The following is a 27,575-nucleotide window of genomic DNA, read 5'->3' on the forward strand; positions in this document are numbered from 1 at the left end:
ATGTGTGAATATCTCTGTTTCAAAGTCTGCTTTTTAAACTAATTTTGTTTTTTTCTTTCTGGCCTGTAACATACCTTTTTTGTTACAACACTACTAACATATTAATTTCTAAAATCTGAATGAATTCTTCTTTCCCCTTATCTCTCTCTCATTGCATTGTTTCATTGCATCTGTGATATTCAATTCACAATATTTTTTTTTCTGTTTGAAAATAAAATCACAGACAATTCATTCTTGGCATCAGTTTGATTGCTTTAAGTTCTACAGAGTACAGAGGCCGTACCCACTCCCCAAACATCTTCCTTCATAGCCACTTATAGTGTTCTCTGCCTATCGCCACATGTTCTCCTCTCTCCCTTAACTGTGCAATATTCTCTCTTAGTGAACAGGGTAATTTCACCTCTCTCTCTCCCTCCCCTACCTCTCTCTCTCTGTCTCCCTCCCTCCCTGCTCTCTCATCTTTGTAAATCCTACTCCAATAGACAGGTCTAATCACATGCATCTACCAAGATGTATGCTGTATTCATTACCATTTTTTGTATTTTTATAAATCCAGTTCATAATCATTCTTGGCAAAAAGAATTATGGAAAATTTGCAAACCAATAAGAGTAAAGAATAAAGAACGAACCTGTTAGTCTCTCTTGTTTCTTTATTTAGAACTTGCATACCTTTCCTCGGGTTCAAGTATCAATTATTCTTTGCTTCCTGTGGTAAAAAAAAAATAGTGATAGGCCACCTACAATGGGTCCCAGAGTGATCGTCGCATCTTCTGCTCATAAAACATAAAGTTAGCCTCAGCGTCACAAGGATGTCCTGTCTGGGACCAGACTGTGAGGCTCACATGCTAGCTGACTCTCCTGTGATGATTTTCACGAAGCCAGCTTCCATATTGACAGCTATCCTATGGAGACTCAGCCTCCAGCTGAGACCCATCTGATCTGAGCATAGCCAATCACACATGACTGGAGGTTTTTCTCTGCGTGGTTGACCTTTCTGGGACATTTCAGCCCTGGTTAACACCTTACTTGCAGCTTTGTAAGAGGCACTAGGGCAAAGGAACTTTTATGTCATTGCTGTGTAGCTGGTCCATAATAACTGCAGCTATATAACTAATATATGTGGTAATTTGTTGTGGAGCAATAACATAGGGAAAGCCACCTGATTTTTTTTTGTGCATTTATTTCTCTATATATTTCTGCCATTATTCTTTTTGTATCCTAATCTACACCGTGTAGATGAGTCTAACTTTATATCTGTATACCCATATCCTGAGTTTCATAGATAAAACTTCACTCTGTTGTCCTTTATATGTTTCTCAAGGTGACCATGTCTAAAACTTAAATCTCCACCTGCTTCTTCTCCTCTCTTTTCTGCTTTGGGTAGTAATATCAACATTTAATTGTTTAAGCCCAACATGTGGAATTATCCTGGCTTGATCTGTCCTCTCTGTGATACTCTTAAGCAAAAAGTCAAATGTAGCATTTCTACCTAAATCTTAAATACACTTTGTATAAGCTAGCCATATGATAGTTAAACTCCTTGTTATAGCCTGTAGGTCTTGCACAATCTGATCTGATTACATTGCTTTACTTTTGTTCTAAATCATCCGCCTGCACCTCTTGCTCCTACACTTTCTTCCAGTCAGCTGTGGTCAGCTTCTTCCATATTCTGGAGTGTGGTGCATTTTCCACTCTTCATGACTTTTCATGTTACACTGGATTCTGCCCATGCTTGTCTCCTCCATATTCCATCCACTCCATTTATCCCCACTTATCATTCCCACTGCAGTTCAAATCCCCTTTCTCCAGGAAACCTTCTTAGACCATCTTGGTATGTTTGCCAGCCCAGCATCTTTTCCATGTTGAGATGACCCACACTGAGCAACATCTGAGTTACTCTTGTGCTTTTGCTTGCTCCTTCCCTGCCTGCCTGCCTGCCTGCCTGCCTGCCTGCCTGCCTGCCTGCCATTTTCTGTGACAAATGTTTGAGAACACAATCTGAGGAGAAGGAATCTATTTTGATTCATTCTTTCATCCCATAGTTAGCTTGTTCCATTGCCTGTGGGCCTGTAATAAGGCAGAACTCCATTGTAGAAGGGTATAATAGGACACAGCTACTTACCCTGTAGCAGCCAAGAAAAAAAAAAAAAAAAAAAAAAAACCCAAAGAGCCAGGAAGGGCCTTCCACAGTACAGCAAGAGGTCACGAACTCCCTGGGGTTGGCCTTTTAGCCAATTCATAACAAGGAACAATCATTAGGAAATAATGGAAGATTTCAGCAGAAATCGAGAAGAGATGCATGGGAATATTGATTTTTGGCTTTTCAACTAGCTCTCTCTTCTTCCTTACCCTTCTTCCCCACCAGAGTAATTTATGAATTTTCTCAGGACCCAGTTACTCACTCACAGGAAGACAGAAGTAGCTCATTTACAACACAGAATTCGTTTTCTCAGATGAAAGAGGCAGCTCCTCTGTTAGATTTTCTCTGGACAACAGCTGTCCTAGTTCACTTTCTATTGCTGTGATAAACACTGTGACCAAAAGCAATTGGGGGAAGAAAGGATTTATTTGTCTTACGCATCTGGAAGATGGTCCATCCTTGAGGGAAGTCAGGGCATGAACTCAAGTCACAAACATAAAGGCAGGAATTTAAGCAGAGTTCATTGAAGGATGTCACTTCCTTGTTCAGTCTTACTATCTTATACACTCAGGTCCCCATCCCCAAGAAAGCCCAGGTGGTCCCTCCCACAACAACCCTTAATTAAGAAAATGTCCACACAGATGTCTCTTCAGGTCAATCTCATGAAGAAACTGTCTCAACTGATGTTCCCTTTTCTCAAATGACTCCAGATTATGCCATTGACAAAAAAACAAACAAACAAAAACTAATCAGCACAACAGGTCGAAGCTGGGACAGAGAAAAGCTGCGATTTTCACTTCCTCAGCTCTCCTGAAGACAGTGATCGGATGCATACAGCTGTCATTTACATTAAATGCATACAGCTGTCATTTACATTAGAAAAGTTTCACCTGGGCTCTGTAGACAAGCATACTTGAGGCCTTCACAAGAAAAGCATCATCAAAATAATCCACAGTTGTGCTAACTCCTAAAGCTAAGAGTGAATGCACATCAAGAGTAAGCCGATTAATTGGTCTACAGACGAAAGTGATAAAAGGATGCATATTTGCACCTACATAGTCCACCTCCACTGTTTGAATTCACAGCTTTGAGATTTCTTTGAAAAGTCCTGTTTGTTCAGAGACTACATTTGAATATAGTATCAGAGGCTTGGGTGAACCCAGCCCTCCAACCACCTCACCTCTTTTCCTGCAGCAAATTCCAGAGAAGTAGGAGAGTAATTCTGAGCATTTCTCTGCATTACGGATATTTTCATTTCATTTTTCATAAACACCTTCTACATCTTCAAATAAGCACTGTTCTTGTGCAAGACACTGTTGCCAGAAAGCCTCCTTGTGTGCAGATGAAAACAGCTCCTGTACCTTACAGAGGGTCTCCTGGCTCAGCTGTGTCACCACAGCAATGCCAGCAGACTGTCAGGATGCTCTCCTGGGTTCCAGGATGTCCCCAGTAGCTCTGCAGCTGCAGGAGAGCATTGCTGCTCCATGTGGAAGGGCAGCTTTCAAATCAGAGCTGCCACTTTGTGTGCCCTTTGCGCTTCTGTGTTGTGAACAACATTTTATGTTCAAATTACTCTTTTGTTCACTACCTTATTCTTGTGCTTATTTGGAATTTTGATGAATTGTTAACTCTTTGGTAAACTCCATAAAGACACATGGCATTTATGTAGTCTCTAAAACTTCAATGCAGGGCCAAGAATTTAAATGTATCTATGAGATATTTGCTGAGATGATATTTTCTTGTTCAGATATTGAGACTGACTGGGACTAACTCCCTAGTAATATACTAATCACATTCTCGTGCTTTTACTCCAGTTGCACTGCCAAGAATACTATAAGCTCATGGCCCATCCACTTCTCAATACCGAGAAGATGGGTTTGACAGCACGCGATGAGTAAAATGTTCAATGTTCAATTAGCCTTCTCGGATTACGTCTAGTGATCTGATAAGTTTGTATTATGGTGAAGATGGTTTTACAGAAACCTTAAAAGAGCAACTTGAAAAGGGCATTGCTGACTTAAAATTTAAAATATCCAAAGCATCGTTTAGGAACAATGATGTCCAGATAAAAGGATTACAGCTGTGGAAGGGAAAAAAAAAAAAAGGTGAGTGAAAAGGGCAATACAACGCCAAAGGAAGAATTCATTTACTCTGGCAGAAATAGGAAAAGGTGGGCAACATGAATGACTACTAAATTGACAGTCATCTCATAAACTTCCAATATTAGGGCTGCTGGGGAGCTAGGGGTGATTTTCCTGAGCTATTACATTTCAAAGACATATCACAACAGTAAGTATATAAAATACAGATTGTGAGATGTGATGGATTTCCATCACAAAGATGCCCAGAATGTACACTGTGTTGAGTATCCTGGGAATAAAGTCAGTGGCAGAGCTGTTAGTGCCTGGTGGTTGTGGTGTGTGATAGTGTGCCCTGACTGTCAGTCAAGTGTCAGAAATGCAGGACAAGTGGATCAAGCTGGGCCTTCAGCAGACTCTGCTGTTGCCGACCATACTCTCCAAGCACTCACCCCTCTCAGGCTTGTGCTTCAAAGAGCTTTCAAATCTTGCCCTTCCTCACAGAGGATGACATCCTATTTCACAGTACCAGAGAGGCTTCTAGAAGAAGACTCAGTAGCGTAGCTCCTGAGTATCTGTATCAGTCATATCCAGTATGACTAGTATCTAGTCATAGGAATCACTGAAGAATGAGTGGTCTGACCAGCCAACACTTTACTCAGTGTTATGGAAAAGTCCCCACTGACTTCAGTCTCTTCCAAATGCTTCCAAGTGAAGTCTGAAACGTCACTCATTGGCTCTGATTCTGCCTAGTCCAGTCACACAATTGAAAACCAATGGTGTACCATCATGAATGTCTCTTACACTTTTAGTGTTTCCAACTCTTGATGCAATATAATTTCTTCTTCCCCCATGATCATGGCCATTGTGAACCCATACCTTTGCTTTTGAGTAAATTTTCATTTTTATGAGGCTTTAAAGTGACTTGCACTGCAATAGAAAAATAAAAAAAAAAATCTAGGAAGGGCAGATTCATGAAAGAAGAAATGTAAATTACCAATATATATGCAAACATGTGATTTCCATAGTAATAAATTAGATGCCAATTAAAAGGCAATTTCTTTACATATATGAAGTTAGTAAGGATGAAAAAATGCCATTATTTGAAAGGTTCCAGAAAGCAAGCAAGGTAGTATGTTGGTACAATAAAAGAAAAATGTTCAAAAATTCATGAACAGCACTGTTTGCTGCATAGAGAAAATTGAGAAGGGGAAATTGTTAAATAGGTTATCAAGGGATGTTGCTGAAGATGTTTTAGGGGAATTTAATGACATCAGGAGAAACAACTTCTTACTAACAAAACTAAGCAGTTGACCACTACCACCCGCCCTCATACACACATACAGGACAGTGGACTGGTGGCCATATTTTCTGTCTCTTACATTGTGTTTAACAATGAAAATAAGGTCTATCCAGCAGTAGTTTGACCTCCCACGGTCCAAGCCCCCATCCCTCATGGTTTTCCACGCTGTTTGCTCTTACACTTGTTTTCTGTGGATCCTCAGGCGTCGGAGTCTTTCCAGTGGCGTCTCCTATAAGGATATTGAAAAGTCTCCGGATACTTTGGCTGAGCATGGACATTATGGAGTTCTTGTCTTTTGAGCCTAAGCACATGGGCTTCGTCTCTGGTCCTGTTCAGGATCACTCCGTCTCTGAACTCAAATTGCACTTTTGAATGTTTTCAGGTTTTCCTTCCATATTCAGCAGCCATTCACAGCTCTGTGATTACAGACTGATTTGTAAGACATTAACCCCTTTCCAACATCAGCGCCCTTTACTCTATCAGAGAGTGCAACATTTCCCCCTTTCCTTAGAGGGAGCAGAGCCATCACAATCAGCCTCCACAAAGGATGTTTAGGCCAAAGTGCAGCAATTTGAAGTAAAGCTGCCACTCAAGATAAAAGAGCATTCTATGCAAATTTCACAAAAGATGTCGTGGTCCTGGGGGAAAGGTGAGCACTGTGTGGAGAATACACAGGTTGTCAAGTGCTTTGAAAATGGCATGACTGAAAATGGCTCTCAAGTTCGGGTGGAAGAACACACAGAGCCTAGTGGGAGGTGCTGACTCTGTACATCAAAGGCTGGTATATTCAAGAATCACAGCCCTAGACACAGAGCCATGTTCGCACACTGGTTAAAGTGAACAGTTTACTCTTGGGAACCACCAAAGCATCCCTTGTTATGGACACAGATCCTCGAAGGGGCCCCCTCTCAAGTCCTCCACGTACACCAAGTGGCAGCAGGCACTGCAGGTTCCATCCGGAATACTCCACTCTCTTCTGGGAAAAAAACAAAACAAAACAAAAACCTGCAAACATCTGCAGACTTCTTTCTCTGATTACTTTGCTTTGAGAGTTGCAGCCAACCTCTCCAGGGAAACTAAGATTATTTATAGGCTACCACTCAAACACTTTCCCCAAGACTACAGACTGCCCTGTAGGGTGAGAAAGAGCCCTGGATGCAAGATTCTGTTTATGCTAAAGAGAAAGCATGTCCAGACACATTCAAGAAAATAACAGTTAAATGGCATAAAAAAAATGTATTGGGAAAAAGAAATGAAGAATTGGGGGAGAAAGAAAGAACAAAACATATTTTCTTCTTAGAAATGGATTTGGTATTTTGAAGATGGCCAGAATAGTATTGACAGATTAGCACACCCTTTACAGAAATCTATATAATAAGAAAAGCAAAGATGGGGGTGGGGGGGGGATGTTCAAGTTTAAGATTTGAGAAGAAAACAGTACTTATTTATTTATTTATTTGGTCAAAAAAAAAATTAAGCTCACAGTACTTTACTACACAGACCCAAAGACCAAATGGGATGTTTCTTTTTTTTTTTTTCTTTCTCTTTTTATTGGATATTTTCTTTATTTACATTTCAAATGTTATCTCCTTTCCCAATCCTCCCCGGAAATTCCCTATCCCATTCCCCCTCCCCCTGCTTCTATGAGGGTGCTCCCCCACTCCAGGCTCCCAGCCCTCTCATTCCCCTACACTGGGGCATCAAGCCTTCACAGGACCAAGGCCACTCCTTCCATTGATGCACGACAAGGCCATCCTCTGCTACATATGTGGCTGGAGCCATGGGTCCCTCCATGTCTATTCTTTGGTTGGTGGTTTAGTCCCTGGGAGTTCTGGAGGGCTTGGTTGGTTCATATTGTTGTTCTTCCTATGGGGTTGTAAACCCCTTCAGCTACTTCAGTCCTTTCTCTAACTCCTCCATTGGGGACCCTGTGCTCAGTCCAATCATTGGCTGTGAGCATCTGACCCTGTATTTGTCAGGCTCTGGTAGAGCCTCTCAGGAGACAGCTATACCAGGCTCCTTTCAGCAAGCACTTCTTGGTATCCACAATAGTGTCTGTGTTTTCTGATTGTTTATGGATGGATCCAGGTGGGGCAGTCTCTGGATGGCGTTTCCTTCAGTCTTTGCTCCACACTTTGTCTCTGTATTTGCTCCTGTGAGTATTTTGTTCCCCCTTCTAAGAAGGACTGAAGCACCCGCACCTTGGTCTTCCTTCTTCTTGAGCTTCATGTGGTCTGTGAGTTGTATCTTGGGTACTAAGAGCTTTTGGGCTAATATCCACTTATCAATGAGTGCATACCGTGTGCGTTCTTTTGTGATTGGGTTACCTAACTCAGGATATTTTCTAGTTCCATCCATTTGCCTAAGAATTTCTCAAATTCATTATTTTTAATAGCTGAGTAGTACTCCATTGTGTAAATGTACCACATTTTTTTCTGTATCCATTCCTCTGTTGAGAGACATCTGGGTTCTTTCCAGCTTCTGGCTATTATAAATAAGGTTGTTATGAACATAGTGGAACATGTATCCTTGTTATATGTTGGAGCATCTTCTGGGTATATGCATATATATATCTGGGTCCTCAGGTAATGCTATGTCCAATTTTCTGAGGAACCGCCAGACTGATTTCCAGAGTGGTTGCACCAGCTGGTATTTTTCCCCTCTAGTTTATTTTCTTTCTATGCAGAGAATTTTTTTTCTCAAAAATTTCAAATATGTTACAAAGATTCGTGCTAGCTGCAAACAGACTGCCTTGACTAATTTACTACCAGGCTCTGGCTGGCCCAGCTGATGGAGTGAGGCCTGACATGTTCGGCTTACACATAGACCTCCTGACACAGACCTCTTTTGCTCTTTCTGTAGTAATGAGCCAAACAGGAAGGACTCCAAGGATTTGGAGGAAGACAAATCCACAGGACAAAAGGTTGAGTCCCATGGAGTAGAAGTGGTTGTAAAGCACCATGTGTGTGGAATTTATCATTTCGACTGGCTCCTGGAACTGTGGTTCTTGTTACATCTTTGAGACCATCCTGACTGGATGGATAAACACTCCAGTTTGTCCTTGTGTTCAAACCTTACTTCATTGCTATCTTCTGAACTGGGGCAAACCACCTTACTCTGAATGCTTCAGCTGTTTATGTGAAGTGACACTAATATTATGTATACATTACAGAATATTGGGGGATCGACTCAAATACTCAGCCCTTTAACACAGCTGCTATGCATAAATTATTGTTACTAATTTCCAAAGTTAGACTCTTACTTTGAGACATCATCCAAACGTGGGTTTCTCACGGAGCTGATCGCGAACGCCAGCTGCCTTGTAATATGAGGAGTTAATCTAAACAGGACACTGACGGTGAGAGGTGAGAATGTTGATTCTGAAGAAAGGAGAGGCAGTAAGAGAGACCGGAGTGAGGAAGGCAGACGAAAGTCTGCATTTGAAGCAGCCTGGGCACTACCCTGACTGGTGTTAACAAGCCTGCAGCCCCAGGTAGCCGTGAATGTCAATTCTGAGTGGCAGCTGGGTTGGCATAAGGAAAACCAACGGCATTAACAAAGCTTGCCTCTGCCTACTGGCAACGGTGTTCCCAGAGAGGTGGTCATAGGAGAAAACGCCCAACCTGAACGCGGGCAGCGCCGTTCCACGGGCTGAGGTCTCAGGAGAAATGCCAGCTGAGTCTGACTTGTTCGTCTCTGCTTCCCATTCCCAGCCATTGGTCAAGCTGCTCCGGATACCATCACTGCCAGGGTAGACCATATTCCCGTGATCCCAAACGCCCTTCTCCCTGTGGCTGAATTCTGTCAGACGTTTAAACACAGATGATAGGAAAAATAACAAATGTAGTTCAAATGAACTACAAAAGTTCCACAGGCTGGCAAAGCCTTCTCTCACTATGTGGGCAGTCGTGTCCTGGATATCTTTCTGCCTTAAATATAATGTGCATGAATATCTTGATCCTTGTTTCTTTCAGCCACAAAAAAACCATCCTGTCTTGTTAACCCACCCTCATCTTTCCTGTTACAAAAACAAATGAAAATCTGCTAATCGCCCTTTGCCAAATGGTAAGCTTCATTTTTAAGATGTCTATAAATAAAGGACTATGATCCCAGAGGACAAAGCCCTTGACCAGCACACCACTGTGCATCTCAGTTCCATCTGTAGATAAATGAAGATTATAGGTTCCAAAGTGAATAGGCATCTGCAGCGAAGGTTATGTGACCCCCCCACTAACACAAGTGAAGCAGCAAAGATTGTGTGACGCCCCCCACTAACACAAGTGAAGCAGCAAAGATTGTGTGACCCTCACAAACACAAATGAAGCAGCAAAGATTGTGTGACCCTCACAAACACAAATGAAGCAGCAAGGATTGTGTGACCCCCCCCACAAACACAAGTGAAGCATACATATCCCACAGGTAATAGGATTGGTATTTATGCAGTGCCAGTGACAGAAGTGTAACACAAGGAGACAAGTACTTTGCAGCAGCCTGGGAAACAAGGGTCTATCAACACCCAGGTTTCCATCCTTTTAAAGTTTCTCAGAAGAAATAGCTCAGGGTGTCAGCAAACACCAGGATGCGGCACTTGCCGATCACGTGTTCTTCACCTTCATGGAGATGAGCGTCTCTTTTTCTTCGATCTCTAAAGCACGAACAAGAAGAGATCTATTTTGTAGAGAAAGAGGCACTTTGCTACAAAAAACCAATTTTGTGCCTATTCGGAAAAGAGAAGTAAAAAAATGTAAGGGACTTAAAAACAGCGAAATGAGGTTTTCTGTACTGTTACAATGCCCAAGGACAGCTCTGTTTCAATGCCTTAGCAATTTATATGCAATTTTATTCTGGTGGTGTCTCCATGGCCAGCAAAAGCAAGCAACAAAACAGCACACGACTCCTGAGCCACGGAAACTATTCGAAGAGCCTGATGTAGTTTGAAAAGTCTCCACTTGTGATAGTACCATATAAGTGGATTCTCAAGCTGTGCATATCGACTGGATCTTTGGGTGTTTATATACATTGCAGAGGCTATGAGGCCTCCAACAGGAATTCACCCACACAGCTGGACTATTTTGAGTCTTAGCCTGCTGGGCTAGTGAGCAGCCTCTCTCAGCCAGCAGCTCCTCAGAGGCCAAGGGCTGACCATCCTCGGTGACAAACAGTAAGAAACGTGCCTTTGCGTTCTCTAGATGAACCTCAACACCTTATGACAACAGAGCACTGCTGGTCTTAGCTACACATGTGGAGAACAGAGCAGATAGAGCAGGAGTCAGGCTCTGTCCAAGTCCTACGAGACAACTGTACAGTTCTGGTCCCAGGTAGACCCCATGCTGGTGGAGCCTTTGTGCCATGGTATATTCTTTTACTAAACTGCACGGGCATCTCCCCCTGGTTATTATTTAGCGTTTTAAAGAACACAGTGGAAAGTGTATTAGAGCAGGAGACAGATGACAAGACTTGGGTGTCCAGGCTGTCATTGGTCCGGTTTGCATTCAAGAGTGAGCTGACTCCTTGGCTGCAGGCCACAGCGATTGGATTGTCTGCTTCTCCAGGTCCTTGCATCTCTGTGTACCACGTGTGTAAGTTGCTGAGCACTGGCACCCGAAGTCATGGGATCTCTCACCCAAAATAGTCAAGAGATGATCGTCTGCCAGTTAGAAATGCAGTTAAGGGTGAGTCCTCCTCCTTGTTATTGGGATTGGGATTGACATGTCCTAATTCATGCCATCTTCCCCTGGACAACGTGGCTGAGTCTTCCATTTCACACGGCATACACACACACACACACACACACACACACACACACACACACACATTCCATCTTTTTACATCTTCTTGCTTCTCAAAAGTAAAGTGATCTTACAGCTAGCATCCAATTAACCTTACCAGGTGAAGCACAAATGTCTTTTTTTTTTTTTCTAAGAAAGTCATGAGTAAGCCTCTCTGAGGGCCACATCCTTTTCTTAAGGTCAACAGGTTTCCAGTTCACACTCTCGCGCCCCAGTCGGCTGGTTCATACCAAAACCTCAAAGAAAAAAAAAAGTCTCCTTACATAATGACCCTTTCCCCACAACACCCACAGCTCGATGGCTGTGGAACAGAAACCGTGCAGATCCGAGTGCCGCCTCCTGGCTTATTTTAACAGAAGGAATGGAGCCCAGCGCAGTGTTAACCCTCCATGTGGCTTTCGCTGAGCTACAGGTGGCCGAGCCTGCTGATACTGATTGCTACACTTGTGTGTCTGATTGGTGACAACTGTACATCTGATTGTATCCTCGGTTCTAGATTTAGCATCTTCTCTGGCTTTATTCCTCTGGCCAGCCATGCAGTGTGATTTGATACACACTCAGCAATCAGTGCGTTTACTTTGAATGTTGTTTTTTTTTTTTCTTTTCAGGATTCAAAATGAAACCCAACAAATTTCAGCTGAAGTCTAAAATAAGGCCTTCTATGAGTCACACATTGGCAAAGAATATAGAATCACATGCATGCTTTCTCATACAGTTGTAAGTGCACATGTGTGCATTACCTGTTCATATATTACAGGCACAAATGGACTTCATGTTCATACAGACATATTTCATACCTACAAATTAATTATTATTTTTTGATAGTTTGCCACCAAGACAAAAATTATCTTTTTATCACAACATCAATATGACTTACAGATAGGCTAACTTCAAAGAGATTTTTAAACCCTTTAAAATGTTCATTGATTTTTAAAGGATTCTAAAGAATTAGAATATTCTATGACCTTATTTAAAAATGTTTCTTAGGATTGAGTACTCTAGAGTCTCCTCACTCTCTGTAGACCATCCAGTTGTGGGTCTCTGTGTAAATTCCCATTTTTCTTCTCATAAATATTAATTAATATATAGGTAGTTATGTAGCAGTGCCAAGTGAGGTCATCTAACTTCAATGTTCGGATGTGGATGAAATTTTTCAGTGGACTAGTACCTGTGGGGTTGACAGGAACTTAGCATGACTAACGCTCTCCTTCACCCACCCACTTGTCTCACCCTCTCAGCAAGTCCAAGATGGAAAATTTCTCCTTTACATGGGAGAAATTAGACTTCGCATTTCTACCAGAACTAAGGCTGGAAGAAAGGGTCAGGAAATGGAAGCAGAGAAAGTGTTACTCCAGAGGAAAGCACTCCTGAGAGGTGGTCAGAGCCCTGACTACAAAGGCACTCAACTGCATCTTCATGAAGTGCTTTTGGTTTCATACTTTGCAAAAAAGAGACAGACAACAAGGAGGACGAAAGAGAAGGGAGGAGAATGGGGGAGGAGGGAAAAGAAGTGGGGAGGAGGGAGGAGAACAAGGAGGAGGGAAGAGAAGGAGGGAGGAGAGAGGAAAAGTAAGCAAGGAAGAGAGAGAAGAGAAGAGGGCCATTGTCTATGCTACCATTCCAGATGACTGCAGGCTTAAATCTGGACACTGCCTTTTCCACACACAGGGTGAGGAAAGTCCACATGAGAGAAAGCAATAGCTCCCTATACCGAGGCAGGAGAGTATGTTTTTTGAGTCTCTCATTAATAAGCACCAAAAGAGAGTTAGGCCACCACGACAAAGCAGTGGTATAAATCAGGTTATGCCACTCCTGAAGGCAATCAAATAACCAAGGGTTCACTTCATGTAAGAGCAGGACTGTATCACAACTGAGAGACTGAGAGAAAACAACGTTCACGTCGAAATTTTAACATTGCTATCATTTATTTTCCTTTAAGTGGGCATTTTGATCCACTATCAGCTCTAAAATCTAACATTCATAGAACTAAAAAAAAATATCACATAAGCAAACAATAGAATAACCACTTCTCTCCAGTGGTGAAGATGGGGCTGGGCAATGCTCGTGGGTGTAGGTGTGGGATATCAAAATGACAGCAGAGGGTAGGAAAGATGTACATCTTAATGACTTCACATAGCCCTTAGTCCTAGAAAAGCCCTGTCAAGGTTCTATAGGTGAGGTGGTGTATTGTTATTTCCAGCTCTAAAACATTAAATGCAGCCTAGTTTTAGCTTTTGAATCACTGTGCCAAGATATTTATGGATGCTTGGTACTGTCTCAGAAAATCAACCTCTAATATTTAAGGATCATTGAATCTACAGAGAAGGAAGCTGTCTCACACCTAGACTGGGGCAGCTATATTTCTCTGCTTCCATTTCTATCCATTGTCCCCCAGCCCTGGAACAGAGCCACCGACAGAAATAAAAACATCAAAAGTACTAAGCTTATAGGGTACTGATCTATGACACAGCCATCCTTGTGGTCATCTGGCATAATCTTAACATGCTATGCTGTATTTGGCAGAGAACTCAATCATTTACTAATTTACACAAATGCTATTCTATACATATATAAGGAAGTAGAGCAATCTGGAACACATGAACTCAGCTAACAATGTAGATCAGCTGCTGGGGATAGCAGAGTGTGCAGGCAATAGTCCAGTGAGGTGGCCATGGGTGTCGCATGGTACACGGCATATGTGAAGCAAAGCACTTTGGGAATCAAGCCCGTCACCATTTTACTGTTCTAGCAGAACATCTGATAACCTAAGGGATGATCAACCCCATCAAGGCAAAAGCTCCGGCTGGGTTTGCTGATTTAAAGAATGTTCAATGTCTAACGTTTGGCACTTGGCATTGATAATGTATATGGAGAGATACACCTTCAGCTTATAAAATAGAAATTTGAATTTAAAAAATATATATTATGAATATGATAGGATACAAATTGATGCAAAAATATGTCTTGCTTTCCCTGTTTTGTGATTTCAAAAAGCATCTCATTTGTTGGTACTGAGTGTTGAAGCAGAGTGAGGAACCCTTTGGTTATGTTCAAGAAATGCTTTCACAGTATGTGTTACTACAGTATTGAAGTAGCGCTAACATGTTAATATTTAGTACTCAACCAAAAATAACTAAACATTAATGTAGGTAATTGTAATAATATGTTTAGTTATATTGTTTTGAGTAGTGAGAGCACAGCTGTCTGAGTGAAAATTTGTCAATATTTTCTACTTGATACATTTTGAATTAAGTCTCTGAGATAGTCCAGTAATCCTGATATGCAGGAATTATAGAATGCCTTCATTGCTACATTTAGGTAGGTGGCCTGAGGCTTTCACTGAGAGACATTTGGAAGATGGCATATCAGAAAGAGATACCTCTCCTCTATCAGGCTGACTGGTAACTGTGGCAAGACATCTATACCCTGATAGAATTACTCCGGACAGTGATTGATAGTCCACCATTTTCCAAGATGAGGAGCAGCCCATGCACTCAGTAAGTAACCTTGCCTGAGCAGGCTGAATGGTCACTTCTGGAAGCCTCCGTTGAAGACTTCCAAGCAGCCATCTTGAAAGGTAATCTTCATGTTGTCTTTAGTCACAGCCGTCGGGTCGCTGGCCTGCATTTCAATTGTAGGTAAGTTTTAAAGTGCAATTCGTAGGGCCGAACCGCCAGAAAGATCAGAATGAACGTGACCCCCTCCCACAGAATGCCAAAGTTCAAATTACTAACAGAGTCAGTATCCACACCAGAGAATGTCCAGGACCATGGTCACCATGAGCATCCCTGTCCACACTATCACCACCATCAGCCCCTCTTCAGCGCAGCTGCAGTGTCATGGTGGGAAGCACAGCATCAGGACAGCGTCCAGTTTGGGTGTGTAAATACTATTCTATGATTCTTGGCCCACTTGGCAAACACTTTCTTCTCGGTGATGAATCTGTGTCCCCCGTACGGGGCGTGTTCGTGGAGAAGATACTCGTTACATTCATCCTTCCCTTGTTCATAGTAATGATAGGGGACTTTTCTATATCCCTCTGTCCTGGAAGAGAAACAAAAAGGGAAGAAGACTGAGCCAAGGATGAGACTGGCATTTACAAGAATCCATTCTGTGCCCCAGAAATGCATTTACTTACAAACCGTCATCAGTGAGCTCAGTTAAAAGCTATTACACATGAAAGCTTTTAGGTAGAAGGAACAGTTCTTGGTGTCCTAATAGGTCAAATCCAATTTACATATCATACCAATTGCATCAAAGAAGGAGACAGCATAAGACAGGACAAACCTTACACAGCCCAATGCTCTTTAAGAGGTAAGGAAACTGAGTTTTCACAGCGAAGTTTGGGGGTCATCTGTGTTCTTTTAGACTTAGCGGTTACAGCATAAATGTCTATTCATGAAGACCGTGACCCAGAGTTACATTTTAAGCATATGATTAAATGCTCTCTGAATCATATTGGTAGGGGAAGTATATTCCACCACCTTCATGAAGCGTGAGAGTTTGTCAATCTGATTAGAAGCTACCCTGCCAGACACCATATACTGTGCATAAACACACTCATGTAAAATGGAGTCTGGCAGATCAGTCACACATTAGTGAAATAAAAATTTCAGGAATTCTTGTTGAGCCAAATTGTTTCTGTGAGGTCTCAGGGCATTTTCTTCTTTGTGAGAAAATAGAGCCATTGGCTGACAGCTGTCCATCCACCCTCAGAGGGAGAGATGTGGCAGCCTTGATTTTGCAAATTAAATCACCAGTAAACTTGCTCTAGATTTCCAAATCCCAAGTCCCGGATTTGTGACTGATTAAGAGAGAGTGTTCCTTCTGACACGTGGCATCAGACTGCAGTAAATACTGTTTTCTTTCTATCATGCTTAAAAGTTGGAACATGACACACTGACAAGAATGTGTCACGTTGGCAAAGAACACCCGGAAATAATTGTCATCTGATCTATTTCCCAGATTTATGGCATTAAAATGAATTGTGATATTTTGACAGGATATCAGAGTTGGAGCTGCGATCTTACTTGCAGTAGGTTTCATTTATCATCCCGTAGACGTGGATACTGTAACAGGCATCCATGGCCAGGATAAAGGTAAACCACCCGGTGCTGAGATAGGAGCCAGACTGGACTCTGGAGGAACAGAAACAGATAAAACAAAACACGGAGTGACAAGAAGGTGCAGTTGGAAACAAGCTGTACTTGATCAAAAACACAGTGCCTGTTATCAGGGGGAGCGCTGAGAACCTTGACAGTCTGTCAAGGATACACACTTATTGTGAATTATCTCTGAATAATTTATAGAAACGTTCTTGCTCGCACTACCTTAAGCCCCAAAGCTCTGCTGGGTGGAAGAGAAGCCATATGGCAAATATCTGAAGTCAAATAATCCCTCTCCCTTCAGGTGAAGAATAATTCATTTGGTTTTCTGTAAGACCCAAATTAGGGGTGTGGATCAGCAGATGGGTTTTCTGAAAGTTTCTCAGAGTGCTGATGAACATGGAATGATGATGGCGTCTTGCTTACCTGGACACGGCACTTTCTCAAAGTCTCCTTAGCATCTATTGCATATTTTAATATTGTGTTTGTGTGGGTATGTGGCTGTATGTGTGTCTGTATGTGTGTGTATGCGTGGGTGTGTGGGTATGTGGCTGTGTATGTATGTGTGTGCAGATGTATATATGGGTATTAGTTTAGTTATCTATGTGTGTGTACGTGAGCATGTGGGTATGTGGCTGTGTGTGTGTGCGTGTGTGTGTGTATGTGGTTATGTATGTATATGTGTGCAGATGTGTATATAGGTATTTGTTTAGTTATCTGTGTATGTGTGTGTGTACATGAGCATGTGGGTATGTGGCTGTGTGTGTATGCATGTGTGCATGTAGCTGCATGTGTATGTGTGTGTGCAGATATGTGTATGGGTATGTGTGTGTGTTGTGTGTGTATGTGTGTGTGGGTATATGAACATGTGGGTATGAGTGTGCATGGGTATGTGAGTATGTGACCATGTGGTTATGTAGATGTGTTAGTATGTGGGTGTATGGGTGTGGGATTGTATGAACATGTAGAAGTGTGTGTATGTACATGTGTGTGTGATGGGGTGTCTGTGCATAAGAGGAAGACAGAAGGACAAAGTACAGGAGTCAGTTCTTTCCCTCCACCATGTGGGTCTTGGGAATGAAACTCAGGTAATACTTAGGCTTCGTTGCAAGTACTTTTATCTGCTGAGCCATCTTGCCCCCCCCCCATAATTTATTAATTTATTTCTGAAGTGCTGGGGAGAGAACCCAGGACATTGTATGTAAAGTACATGCAGTTAGGTTAACCTGTTTCATGAACGCATCTGAATGTTTACCTAATCAGCCTTTCAGGCACCAGAGCACGAGCTGCTTCTTAAGGCCTGGCTCCAGCCTCTTGGACACATTTTACTGGTCACCTGTAATGTGCCTATCACTCTTACAGATGCTATAAATATAAAGTTATGGCCATTGTCTCTGTCTTTATGCTGACTGGAAGATTAGATTTACATCCAGTTACTCTATAAAGTTCCTCAGGGATTGCCTCTGTGGTAATAGGAGTCTGGGGTGGTGGTGGAGGGGCAGGTAGTGTGTGAGTTAAAGAGAACAAGGCCCTGTGGGCCATGGCAGGGAAAATACTTGAGGAAGATCATACAACCCAGGTATATCGCAAACATGGAAATGTGCTTTGGTTTGTCTAGGGTGGGCTGTGGACCACAGTAATGGCACCTGGGGTGATTTAATCAGAGGCAGTGCTGACTGCAGGGGTCTGACAAAGGGAAATGGTTCAGGATGGATCTCTGCATCTGTCCTTAGTCAAGCTGACCTAATTCATTCAAAAGGCTCAATAGTCTTTCTCCTCGCATCTCTTCCTGCAGAGGCAAGTGGATTGCCCCAAGTTATCTGGCAGCTGTGCAGAGACATTTCCCTCGAAACTCAGGACTGGCAGAACTTCAGCCAACTCTTCTACCAACTAATGCCCACATACCCAGCACCACCCTGGGTGAGGCCCCCAGACACAGGTCAGTATCTATGGATATCCAGAACCCTAGTACTGGGGATGTATGTCTTTAATATGATGCCATCTTTGGGTCTGAATTACAACCCCTTCCTTCCTTCGTTCCTTCCTTTCTCTCTCCCTACTTCCTTCCCTCCCTCCTCCCCCTTCCTTCTCCCTACCTTCATTTTCCCTCCTCTCTCCATCTTTCCCTGATTAGTGTTGACCTAGAACATGCCAGCACTTCAGGAATTACATGGACTCACACGGGTAGGTGATAGCTGATATTTTAAAAAATATATTGTTTTTACCTTTGTGTGATTCTCCTGGAGAGGCCAACAAAACCCATCTGTGCCCTCTCTGCTATCTTGTCTCTGACTCTGAACTGCCTCTATTTAAGAACCCATTTCTCTGCATCTGCTGGTGCATGTTTTCCAAATGGAGAATGCAGTTGGCACTCCATGTCTGTGGGAGATTGGAACCAAGACTCCCACATCTACCCAACTCTTCAGATGCTGAACCTCTTGTGTAATGGCGCAGCATTTGAATAGTACCTACACACTCTCTCCCACATGCTTCAGGTCACTTCTAAGTTAATTCTAGCTAACGCAATCACTATATAAAGAGCTGGGGTAATATATTACTTAGGAAACAATGACAAGAAATCAGTCTGTTAATGGCTTATCCTGATGCAATTCCCTCCACATAGTGGAAAACAGTATTTGGATCTACTACAGTCTGTAGCACCCAGAGATCCAGGACCTGAGAACACTGAGGGCCATGTGTTCCAGAGACTGAACCACAGTGAGTTGTCTAAACTGTTCTGTGGGATGAAACCAGCAGTGGTATAGAAGTGTGATCCACAAGTGGGAAGGAGTCACACAGAGAACAAGCAAGCCTTTGTTACCACATGGCTTAGCAGAAGGCCTTCTGTGCCCTAGAATCTCAGGGAACATCAAGGATGAAGGGATAAAACAGGTAGTGCCATAACCCAAGGTCTCCAAGATATTCTATGTGGACATTCTGTGGTGTGCTGTCTTTGCACGCCGCTGTTCTGATTGAATTAGATGTTTGCTTTTCTTCTTTATTCTTCCAAAGCTTTACCAGGTTTATATCTGTGCTGGCTGGTTTTATGTCAACTTGACACAAGCTGGAGTTATCGTAAGAGAAAGAAGCTTCAGTTGAGAAAATGCCTCCATGAGATCCAGCTGTAAGGCATTTTCTCAATTAGTGATCAAGGTAGGAGGGCCCCTTGTGGGTGGTGCCATCCCTGGGCTGGTAGTCCTGGGTTCTATAAGAAAGCAAGCTGAGGAAGGCAAGGAGGGGAAGCAAGCCAGTAAGTAACATCCCTTTATGGCCTCTGCATCAGCTCCTGCTTCCTACCCTGTGTGAGTTTTAGTCCTGACTTCCTTTGGTGATGAACAGCAATGTGGAAGTGTAAGCTGAATAAACCCTTTCCTCCCCAACTTGCTTCTTGGTCATGATGTTTGTGTGGGAACAGAAACCCTGACTAAGACAATAGCTTTCCCATAGTTCTTTATTAGTAACTCAGCCGGGCACAGTGGAGATCATTCATGGCATTTGTTGGACTAGGCTGTATATGTGTTTGAGTGCTTCTATCTGTTAGAATTCGACACAGCATTTGTTTATAATCTGGTGGGAGACATACCATACTGACGGTGTGCTAGAAGCTGCTACAATCTGACAGAGGAAGTATTCATGCTAACACAATCAGTTGCCATATAATACAACACACCAAACACCTGTGTGAGAACGGTGGCGAGCAGGTTGACATAAAGACACCTGGTCTCACAATCCATCTTGGCTACTGACTGAGGTGGGATGCTGCAGACAGCTCAGCTACCCTCTGGGTCAGTGTCCTTGCTTCTAGGTGAGATGACTGAACTATGTCATATCTAAAGCTACTTCCGGTTTTAAAATCAAGTGACTCTGGGTCACCAGACAGTATTTTGTCATTATGCTGTAACCAGTGAGCTCTGCACCGTGATGTACATGTGCTGATGCTGTAGTTAGTAAGTACATGAGTCACACGACCAGTTAGGTTCTCTGGCATGATGGACATGATACCAACGTCTGGGGTACATGTAGAAAGAGAAAGATACAAGGAAAAGTTTTACTTTGTGGTTGGATTAGATACCCTGACTAAAGCTTTCAAGAGTGGTGCTTTCTGTCCCTGTCTTAGCAAAAACTGCTAGCAGAAAATGCAAAAGAGAGTGTCATGGGGCCAGGGCATTGAGAGTAAACTTTAATTTTCACGAATTATGAGAATAAATACAAATTGAAGCATACTGTCATTCTTTTGATGGGTTCCTTCCACTGAAGCTTAGGATAAATGGGGGACACAGATGTTACCCTAGCTGAGGATAAAGGGGAGACCTTTGGGAAATATCAGGAACTTGTCTCTTCAAGTAAGATGCCCTGCCTTTTCTGGTGCAGCCCAGTCATGTCTGTGACTTTGACAATAAGCATTCAAAACTGAGTCTTCCAAAGGAAAGCAGACTACAGCCATGATAGTGTTTCTATAGTCTGTCCATCTTTTTAGCACCACAGGAAAAGAGAGTCATGAGTTTCAAAGTTGGTTGCCTGGCCAAAGATACTCCTACTTTACCAAATACCAAATGATAAGGACTTAATAAAAATATACTTATGACATCCAGTTCCTTTTAGACCTGACCTCATTTGTTTCCAGGTAGACAGTTCACATTAATTAGCCCCAACGCTTTCCTCATCATTGTGCGTTGTGTTTGATTTACATGGGAGAAGAGTTCCACGGCCCTAGTGCCCTGTCCTACAAACAGGGCTTAATTAGATAGTGACATTATCTCCCTTATCATCTCTGGTATTTTGAGACTTGAAATGTCATGAAGTTTCCTATCTACAGCACATGCTAAGGTCTTCACAAGGGCTTCTCTTCAAATACTCAGAGTTAATGTTTCTCTAAGATGTCCAACCTGGAAAAATACAGGTGCTAGCTGAACCCAGGAACTCTTCCAAAATAACAGCCCGGAGATCTGAGGCCTTAGAGCAATGCTTCTCAACTTTCCTAAATGCTGTAACTCTTTAACACATGTTCCCCCTCCAACATAAAACTATTTTGTTGCTACATGCTACTGTTATAAATCATAATGTAAATTTATGGTATGCAGGATATCTAATATGTGACCCCCAAAGGGGTTGTGATAAGTTGAGAACCTCTGCCTTGGAGGAACTCACCCCAGCCTTTGAGGGCTGGCTCTGGCTATTCACATAGGAGTACCACTTGTAGGTCCCCTGTCTGTTGTACGAACTGAGTATAAATCAGACCTGAATAGACCTTTTATGGTTCAATATTGGCAACAACAACGACAACAACAAAGACAATAACTGGTATACATGGACTTGTTCATATGTCGCAACTCACAGAGATCTGGGATAGGCATCAATTGCCTTAGAACTTCGTAAGTCTCTTTGGGGATACATACGATATTACCATTTGTCACTCATGTGCACAGCACTAAGGACCAGGCTGGCCTTCAGCCATAGCAGTGTATCCAACTCCCCATATTTGGGGATCAATAAAAACAATTATCACCATCTACAAATAACCATCAAGTTTCCCACAGGGGTGATAAAGGAATTTAAGCCCTGATTCAGTCCGATTGGGGAGCTTAAATTAATGCTGTAGAATAATGAGCCATGCAGGAGGAAAGAAAGGCAGGGCTGTTACCAGGAAGCTATCAATCATGTGTTTCCACTGGCCAGACTCTGCATCCCTCTGCTCCTTGGTAATCAAGATACTTACAGTCTGGAAGCCACTAAATGGACTTGCTCATCTCTCAGAAAAATGATTCTGTCAGTGCACTGATCTAGTACATGCCTGAAGGCATACCACTTAAAACATCTCTCCTCTAGTTTATTACTGATGAATATATAAGCCACTTTTCCCTTTTACGTCCCCACTATTACTTGTTACCTAAAGGCCTTGGCATAAATAGACGGGCTTGTTATCTGTCAAAACATTATTTACTTATTTATTTTCACCAATTTCAATATTTTTGTCCATAGCATCTTTTCTTGTCTGTGTCTCTGATTTGTCTTTTCATTTCTGGAGACACATGTGATGCTCTTTATTCTGTTCTGGATACGTTCAGTGGAGGGACTGAGAATTCCAACAAGATGACTCTCCAAAAAAAAAATGTTGAATGTATTATTTCTTTCTCACTCAGTTTCCTGGATTTCCAACAACTAAGCCATTACTTTAATGGCTTAGGTTTTGAGTAGGAGAAAGTTATGTTTTGATGAACCAATAAACCCCTCTAGGTCAGTCGGTGCACTGTGGATGACGGAGTTCTTTGTGTGGCAGTGGCAGGCAGCCTTGTGTAGTTGCACTTTTCATTGTCATAGGCTCTCTTAAGAAAACAGTGTGTGTGTGTGTGTGTGTGTGTGTGTGTGCGCACACACAGCCACCTTCTGGTTTAGGATAATCTCTGACTCCAAAAGGCTGGGTTCTCCTTGGTAACAGTTTCCATTCTGCCTGATTCCTGTCCTTCTGCCACCTTTCAGATCCAAGCCTACCATCCTACTTTGTCATCCTTTCTTTACAAGGCCATCTGAAGCCACTCATGCTTGACCAATGCTGAATCACTGTCTGAGCTTTGAACATAACCCTAGGAATCATCATATTCAGTCAGACTGGAGCTGCAGAGTCGGTCTTCAATGGGGAATGTGTCTGAAGAAATGGGACGAGAGTCAGAGGTGTATGTGGGGCTGGGAGACAGAAGGGGACTGGAGCTGCTTCAGGCCATCAGCAGCTCTGGAGGGGCCTTGGAGTAACTCTGTGAATTTGGTTCTACTTCTTATTTCTCCCATGAACCAATAAAAGCCAAGCTGGGGCACTCAAAGCTAATATTTCAAAGGCATAAAACATCTCTCCTGGTGTTTATTAAATCTGAACAGGCTCAAGGCCTTTCCTATAATGGAGGTTTATCAGAGAGCATGCTGTTGCCTGTCTGTTACTCTCAAGAGCAAAGGGAGAATTTTTTTAAAATACTGATTAATCAGTATTTCTTGTTTTAACATGATTTAACCTCGGTTCTCTCCAATATACTATACTGACAGGATAAGTAACAGGAACTTTACAGACACTTTCCTAGGAAGAAGAAATAGCTGTCAGAATATAGATTATTCAAAGTATTATTCAAAGTATTCTTTCCTCCATTCCTTTCAAAAGAACATGGGAAATGAAATCAACAACAGACAAAGAGCCTTGGCAAGAAAGCTGGCTTCCATCAGCAGCACCCTGGGATCCAATCTGCTACCATGAAGCCATCTTTCTCTAAATATGAAGACGATGTTGGTTATCTGTAACCTGTGGTCTTGTACATAGTTTCACAGTCTGGATTTGTGGAAACGGCAAGGAATTTGCTGTTAACACTGGACATCTGTGCCCTCCATCAATGGGATAGGCCCAGCACATTCTTAGGTGGTAAGCTTTTATTACAAACCAGGCAGCAGAGTTCTTAGCTTAGGCTTGAATCATTTGCAAAAGGATGTAAACCTTTCAGCTGGATAAAAACATCATTTCCTGGTTGGTAGTTCCTAAGTGAATACACCAGGTTAAAAAAACACCCAAGGACGGGAAATGGTGATGAATGGGCCATAGGTAAGTGAAGAGAGCAGCAGTAAATCTCAGAAGGTGACTACTCTCCCCCCATCTGATAATGCATAGTGTCCGTGCTCATCAGAAGACATGTGAACTACACAGAATCACTGGCTGCAGTAACGCTGTACGATGAAGCAGAATGAGGAATGCTGTGTTATTTTCTAAGTGTACATTTAAAAGTAAAATGGTACAGCTCAAAGATATGATTTATAGCTGCTATGGAAACAGAAGATACCACTCACAAAAATTACCCTGTTCATTCATCTCAGAAATTAAAAGTTTATTTTGTTCTTACTCGGGCTATAATGTTCTTTCAGTCAGAAATGCTGATTTCTGGGGTTCCCCTTATAACAGGCCCTAAGACTGATGCCCTGTTACAGCCATCTTTCTGACCTTAGATCCTAGCACATAGGCCCCAACACCCACCAAGATGGGGACAAAGACCTAACCCATGAAACCTTAGTTCCAGGAAAGTACTTAAATGGTCTAAATGTGTGTCCTAGTAAGGGTTTCTATTGCTGTGACAAAACACTATGGCCAAAAAGCAAGTTGGGGAGAAAAGAGTTTTATTTGGCCTACATTTCTAAATTGCTATTCATTACTGAAGGAAGTCAGGACAGGAACTCAAACAAGGCAGGATCCTAGATGGAAAGGCCTTGAAGAGTGCTGCGTACTGGCTTGCTCAGCCTGCTTTCTTACAGAACCCAGGACCACCCGGGCTTGTTACTACCCACAATGGGCTGGGCCCTCCGCCACTGAAAACTAATTCAGAAAATGCCTTACAGCTGGATCTCATAGAGGCATTTCCTCAGAGGCTCCTTTCTCTCTGATGACTATTTTGTACCAAGTGGACACAAAACCAGTGTACTTTGCTTTTGGGATTCTGTAGTTTCACTTCTTGCTAATTGTTTTCACTAACTGAAGTGTGACAACAAAAATGTGTGAGTTTTTTTGTTTGTTTTTTGTGCAAAAAAGGCAAGGAATGGTGAAAGACTGAGCAAGTTTCCCATGCAGCTGCCAGCCATCAATAAACTTTATATTGAGCTTTAAGAGTGTCCACATGTTCTCTAGTGGATTTACCTTGCAACACTCTGGAGACCACAGAAAGATTCCCATAAACTGAGCTGTGGGGATGGTGGGGGCCTCAGATCCCCTGGTCCAATATCAGGGATCAGACAGTTCCTAGGAGGTGTGGACCCTGAGATGTTCCAGGGCCCTTGGAACAGGACCCTGTTGACCCAGAGGCTCCTGATGCTTCGCCTCCTAAACGGGAATCTACCAAAAACTCATCTGGATCATCCCCTCAGGAGGTGACATTTTACAGACCTTTCTGCATAGATCACTTAGGAAAGACTGAATATGGACCCAGTGTCTGGGATTTGTGCAAGACATCACCAGATATCCTGGTTTGTGGTTTACATGGTTGTCATCCCTGGTTTCTTTGTTGTTGCCATTCTGTGTGTGTGTGTGTGTGTGTGTGTGTGTGTGTGTGTGTGTGTGTGTGTGGTGTTTTGTTGTTGTGTGCTGTTTGTTTGTTTGTTTGTTTGTTTTTTTTAAATTTTGTTGGCTAGAAGAAAGGGAGCTTGCACAGGAGGGAGGTGAGAAGACACCACTGAAGTGTACGTCAAAACACTTGGAGAAGGACAAGTCTGGTTTCTGGTCTTTTCTGGGAAACTGGACCTTTTGTGAAGTAGACTGGCCCTCTTGGAGTCAGGTGGTCCAGTGACAAATCTTTGGATGAGAAGTCAGTTCAGGCTTTCTAGAACGCTGTAACTGGATTCGCTGGGCTGCAACAGACAATTTCCCTACGCTGAGCAATAACTTTCTCTGGCGCAAGACCACCACCTTGGTTTAAAACCTCTTCTTGTTTTGAACAGGTTGCCCAGAAAAATCCAAAGCTTGACCTGTTCTCTTGATATGCTAGAAAAGCTGACTTTTCCCTTCTGTGAGACCCAGCGAGACCCAGCGAGACCCAGCGAGACCCAGTGAGACCCCCCCTCCCCCGCTGACCTGATCAGGGGGAAATAGTTTGCCTGGCTGTGCTGAGGGGTGGGGATGTGGTGGAGGAAGAAGTAGTTTCTTATCTCAGTTCCCCCTTTCTCTTCCACATACATAGAGTGGCTCCGGCTAAGGAATCCCTGAAAGGAATTTCCCTGGGGCAGAGTTAGCCCCTGTGCTCCCCTTAAGGGAGGTACCTCCAGTGGACCCACACCCCAGGGGTTCTTGCCCTTCCTCTTTCATGGCTTATGTCTTCTTCTCCACTGGTGATCTGTATAATTGGAAAACTCAGAACCCACCATGCTCTGAAAAATATCACACTTTCCTTTGCCTTCTCCAGACAGTCTTTAACCCCCACCACACAGCCTGGGATGACTGCCAACGGCTCCAGCTCCCCTCTTTTTCACAGGTGAGTAATGGGGCAGAACCTAGTTTGAGAATCAGAAAGTCACCCTTGGAGGAGGAGATGGCAGGGGATCTCTGCCAGACACATCTCAGACATCTCAGACATTTCAGACACAGGCTTCTAGAAAACGTTCCAGTCTGTCTAAGGTGAGCAAGGTAATATAAGAGCCACATGAAATTGCGGGCTGGGTTCCTGGAGCCACTCAGCAAATTAAACTGGTTTGAAGTTCTGAATAGGTCCCAATTATTGGAGATTGCTCCAAAGGTTTATAATAACCATGACTCTGTAGAAGACAGCAGAATAAAAGATTGACTCAAGCAATAATGGCAGTATGCAAGTAGGCAGATAAGAGAAATCCCAGAGGGAAGCCAGAAATCCAGGAAAGGATGATGCTAGAGGTGGGCCAATGCTCTTACTTACAGGCAAGGATGCTGGGAAAACAAATGTCCAAATCACAAGAGAGAATGAGGACACCCCAGCCCTCACCTGGGTGAACTGGTAGGACCAGAGCTCCAGTCACCCGACCTCCGGGTGCTCAGGGTAACACTAAAGGTAGAAATTGAATCCCTGGTTAACACAGGCTCAGCCCATTCAGTCCTTTACAGTGCCACTTGGACTGATAATGTCTCAATAAATGGTGCTCCACATTTGTGGGTAAACCGTGAGAATTCCATTGACATTGTCCATTACCACTCCTGTTCTCCAATTAGGTGCAAGATATATTTAAAAGAGTATTTCTAAATAAGGATACAGGTGTTCCAGTATTTTTTCCCTAAATCAAGTAACTGATTCTTGTGCACTTGGGGAGAAAGATGTCTGTGTGTTTGACTTTAAGCTGTAACTGTCTAATTTTATACTCACTACCTAGTCATGGAATATGGTCCTTTGGGAAATCCATCAGTTGGCATAATTTCAAGATAAATTTCTTTTCTTTGTCGGTCTCTCCACAGTAAACCGGGTCCACTTTTTGCCGTTTAGACCTTTGCGTGTGGCCTGTCCTTTAGTTCTTTACTAGTGTGCATGCCCCCCTCCTGAGATGACCTCACCTCATCTATTACGTCCCAGTTCTGCCTTCTCTTGAGAAACACATGTGGAATGTCTGGTATGTGTGGGGTGCTGCATTGTTTCTGGGGTAGCAAGTTCCTCTGACCTCAACTCTACTCACACCAGGGAGACTGAT

At 42.8% G+C, this 27,575-nt stretch overlaps 1 protein-coding gene across 2 annotated transcripts in view; it reads right to left on the bottom strand.

The window, feature by feature from the left end:
* Positions 1 to 11,895: 11,895 nt before the first annotated feature.
* The window catches only part of St6galnac3 (ST6 N-acetylgalactosaminide alpha-2,6-sialyltransferase 3), a 489,219-nt gene continuing 473,539 nt past the window's right edge, over positions 11,896 to 27,575 (bottom strand). For both annotated transcript variants that reach the window (XM_076933427.1, XM_034500335.2), the window contains exons 3-4: positions 16,341 to 16,448; positions 11,896 to 15,354 (exon numbers count right to left, since the gene is read on the bottom strand). In XM_076933427.1, coding sequence (XP_076789542.1) covers positions 15,168 to 15,354; positions 16,341 to 16,448 — 295 coding nt within the window. In that variant the 3' untranslated portion in view covers positions 11,896 to 15,167. The remainder of the gene's footprint in view (positions 15,355 to 16,340; positions 16,449 to 27,575) is intronic.

This window comes from Arvicanthis niloticus, chromosome 4, assembly GCF_011762505.2.
Source record: "Arvicanthis niloticus isolate mArvNil1 chromosome 4, mArvNil1.pat.X, whole genome shotgun sequence".
Classification (NCBI taxonomy): Eukaryota; Metazoa; Chordata; class Mammalia; order Rodentia; family Muridae; genus Arvicanthis; species Arvicanthis niloticus.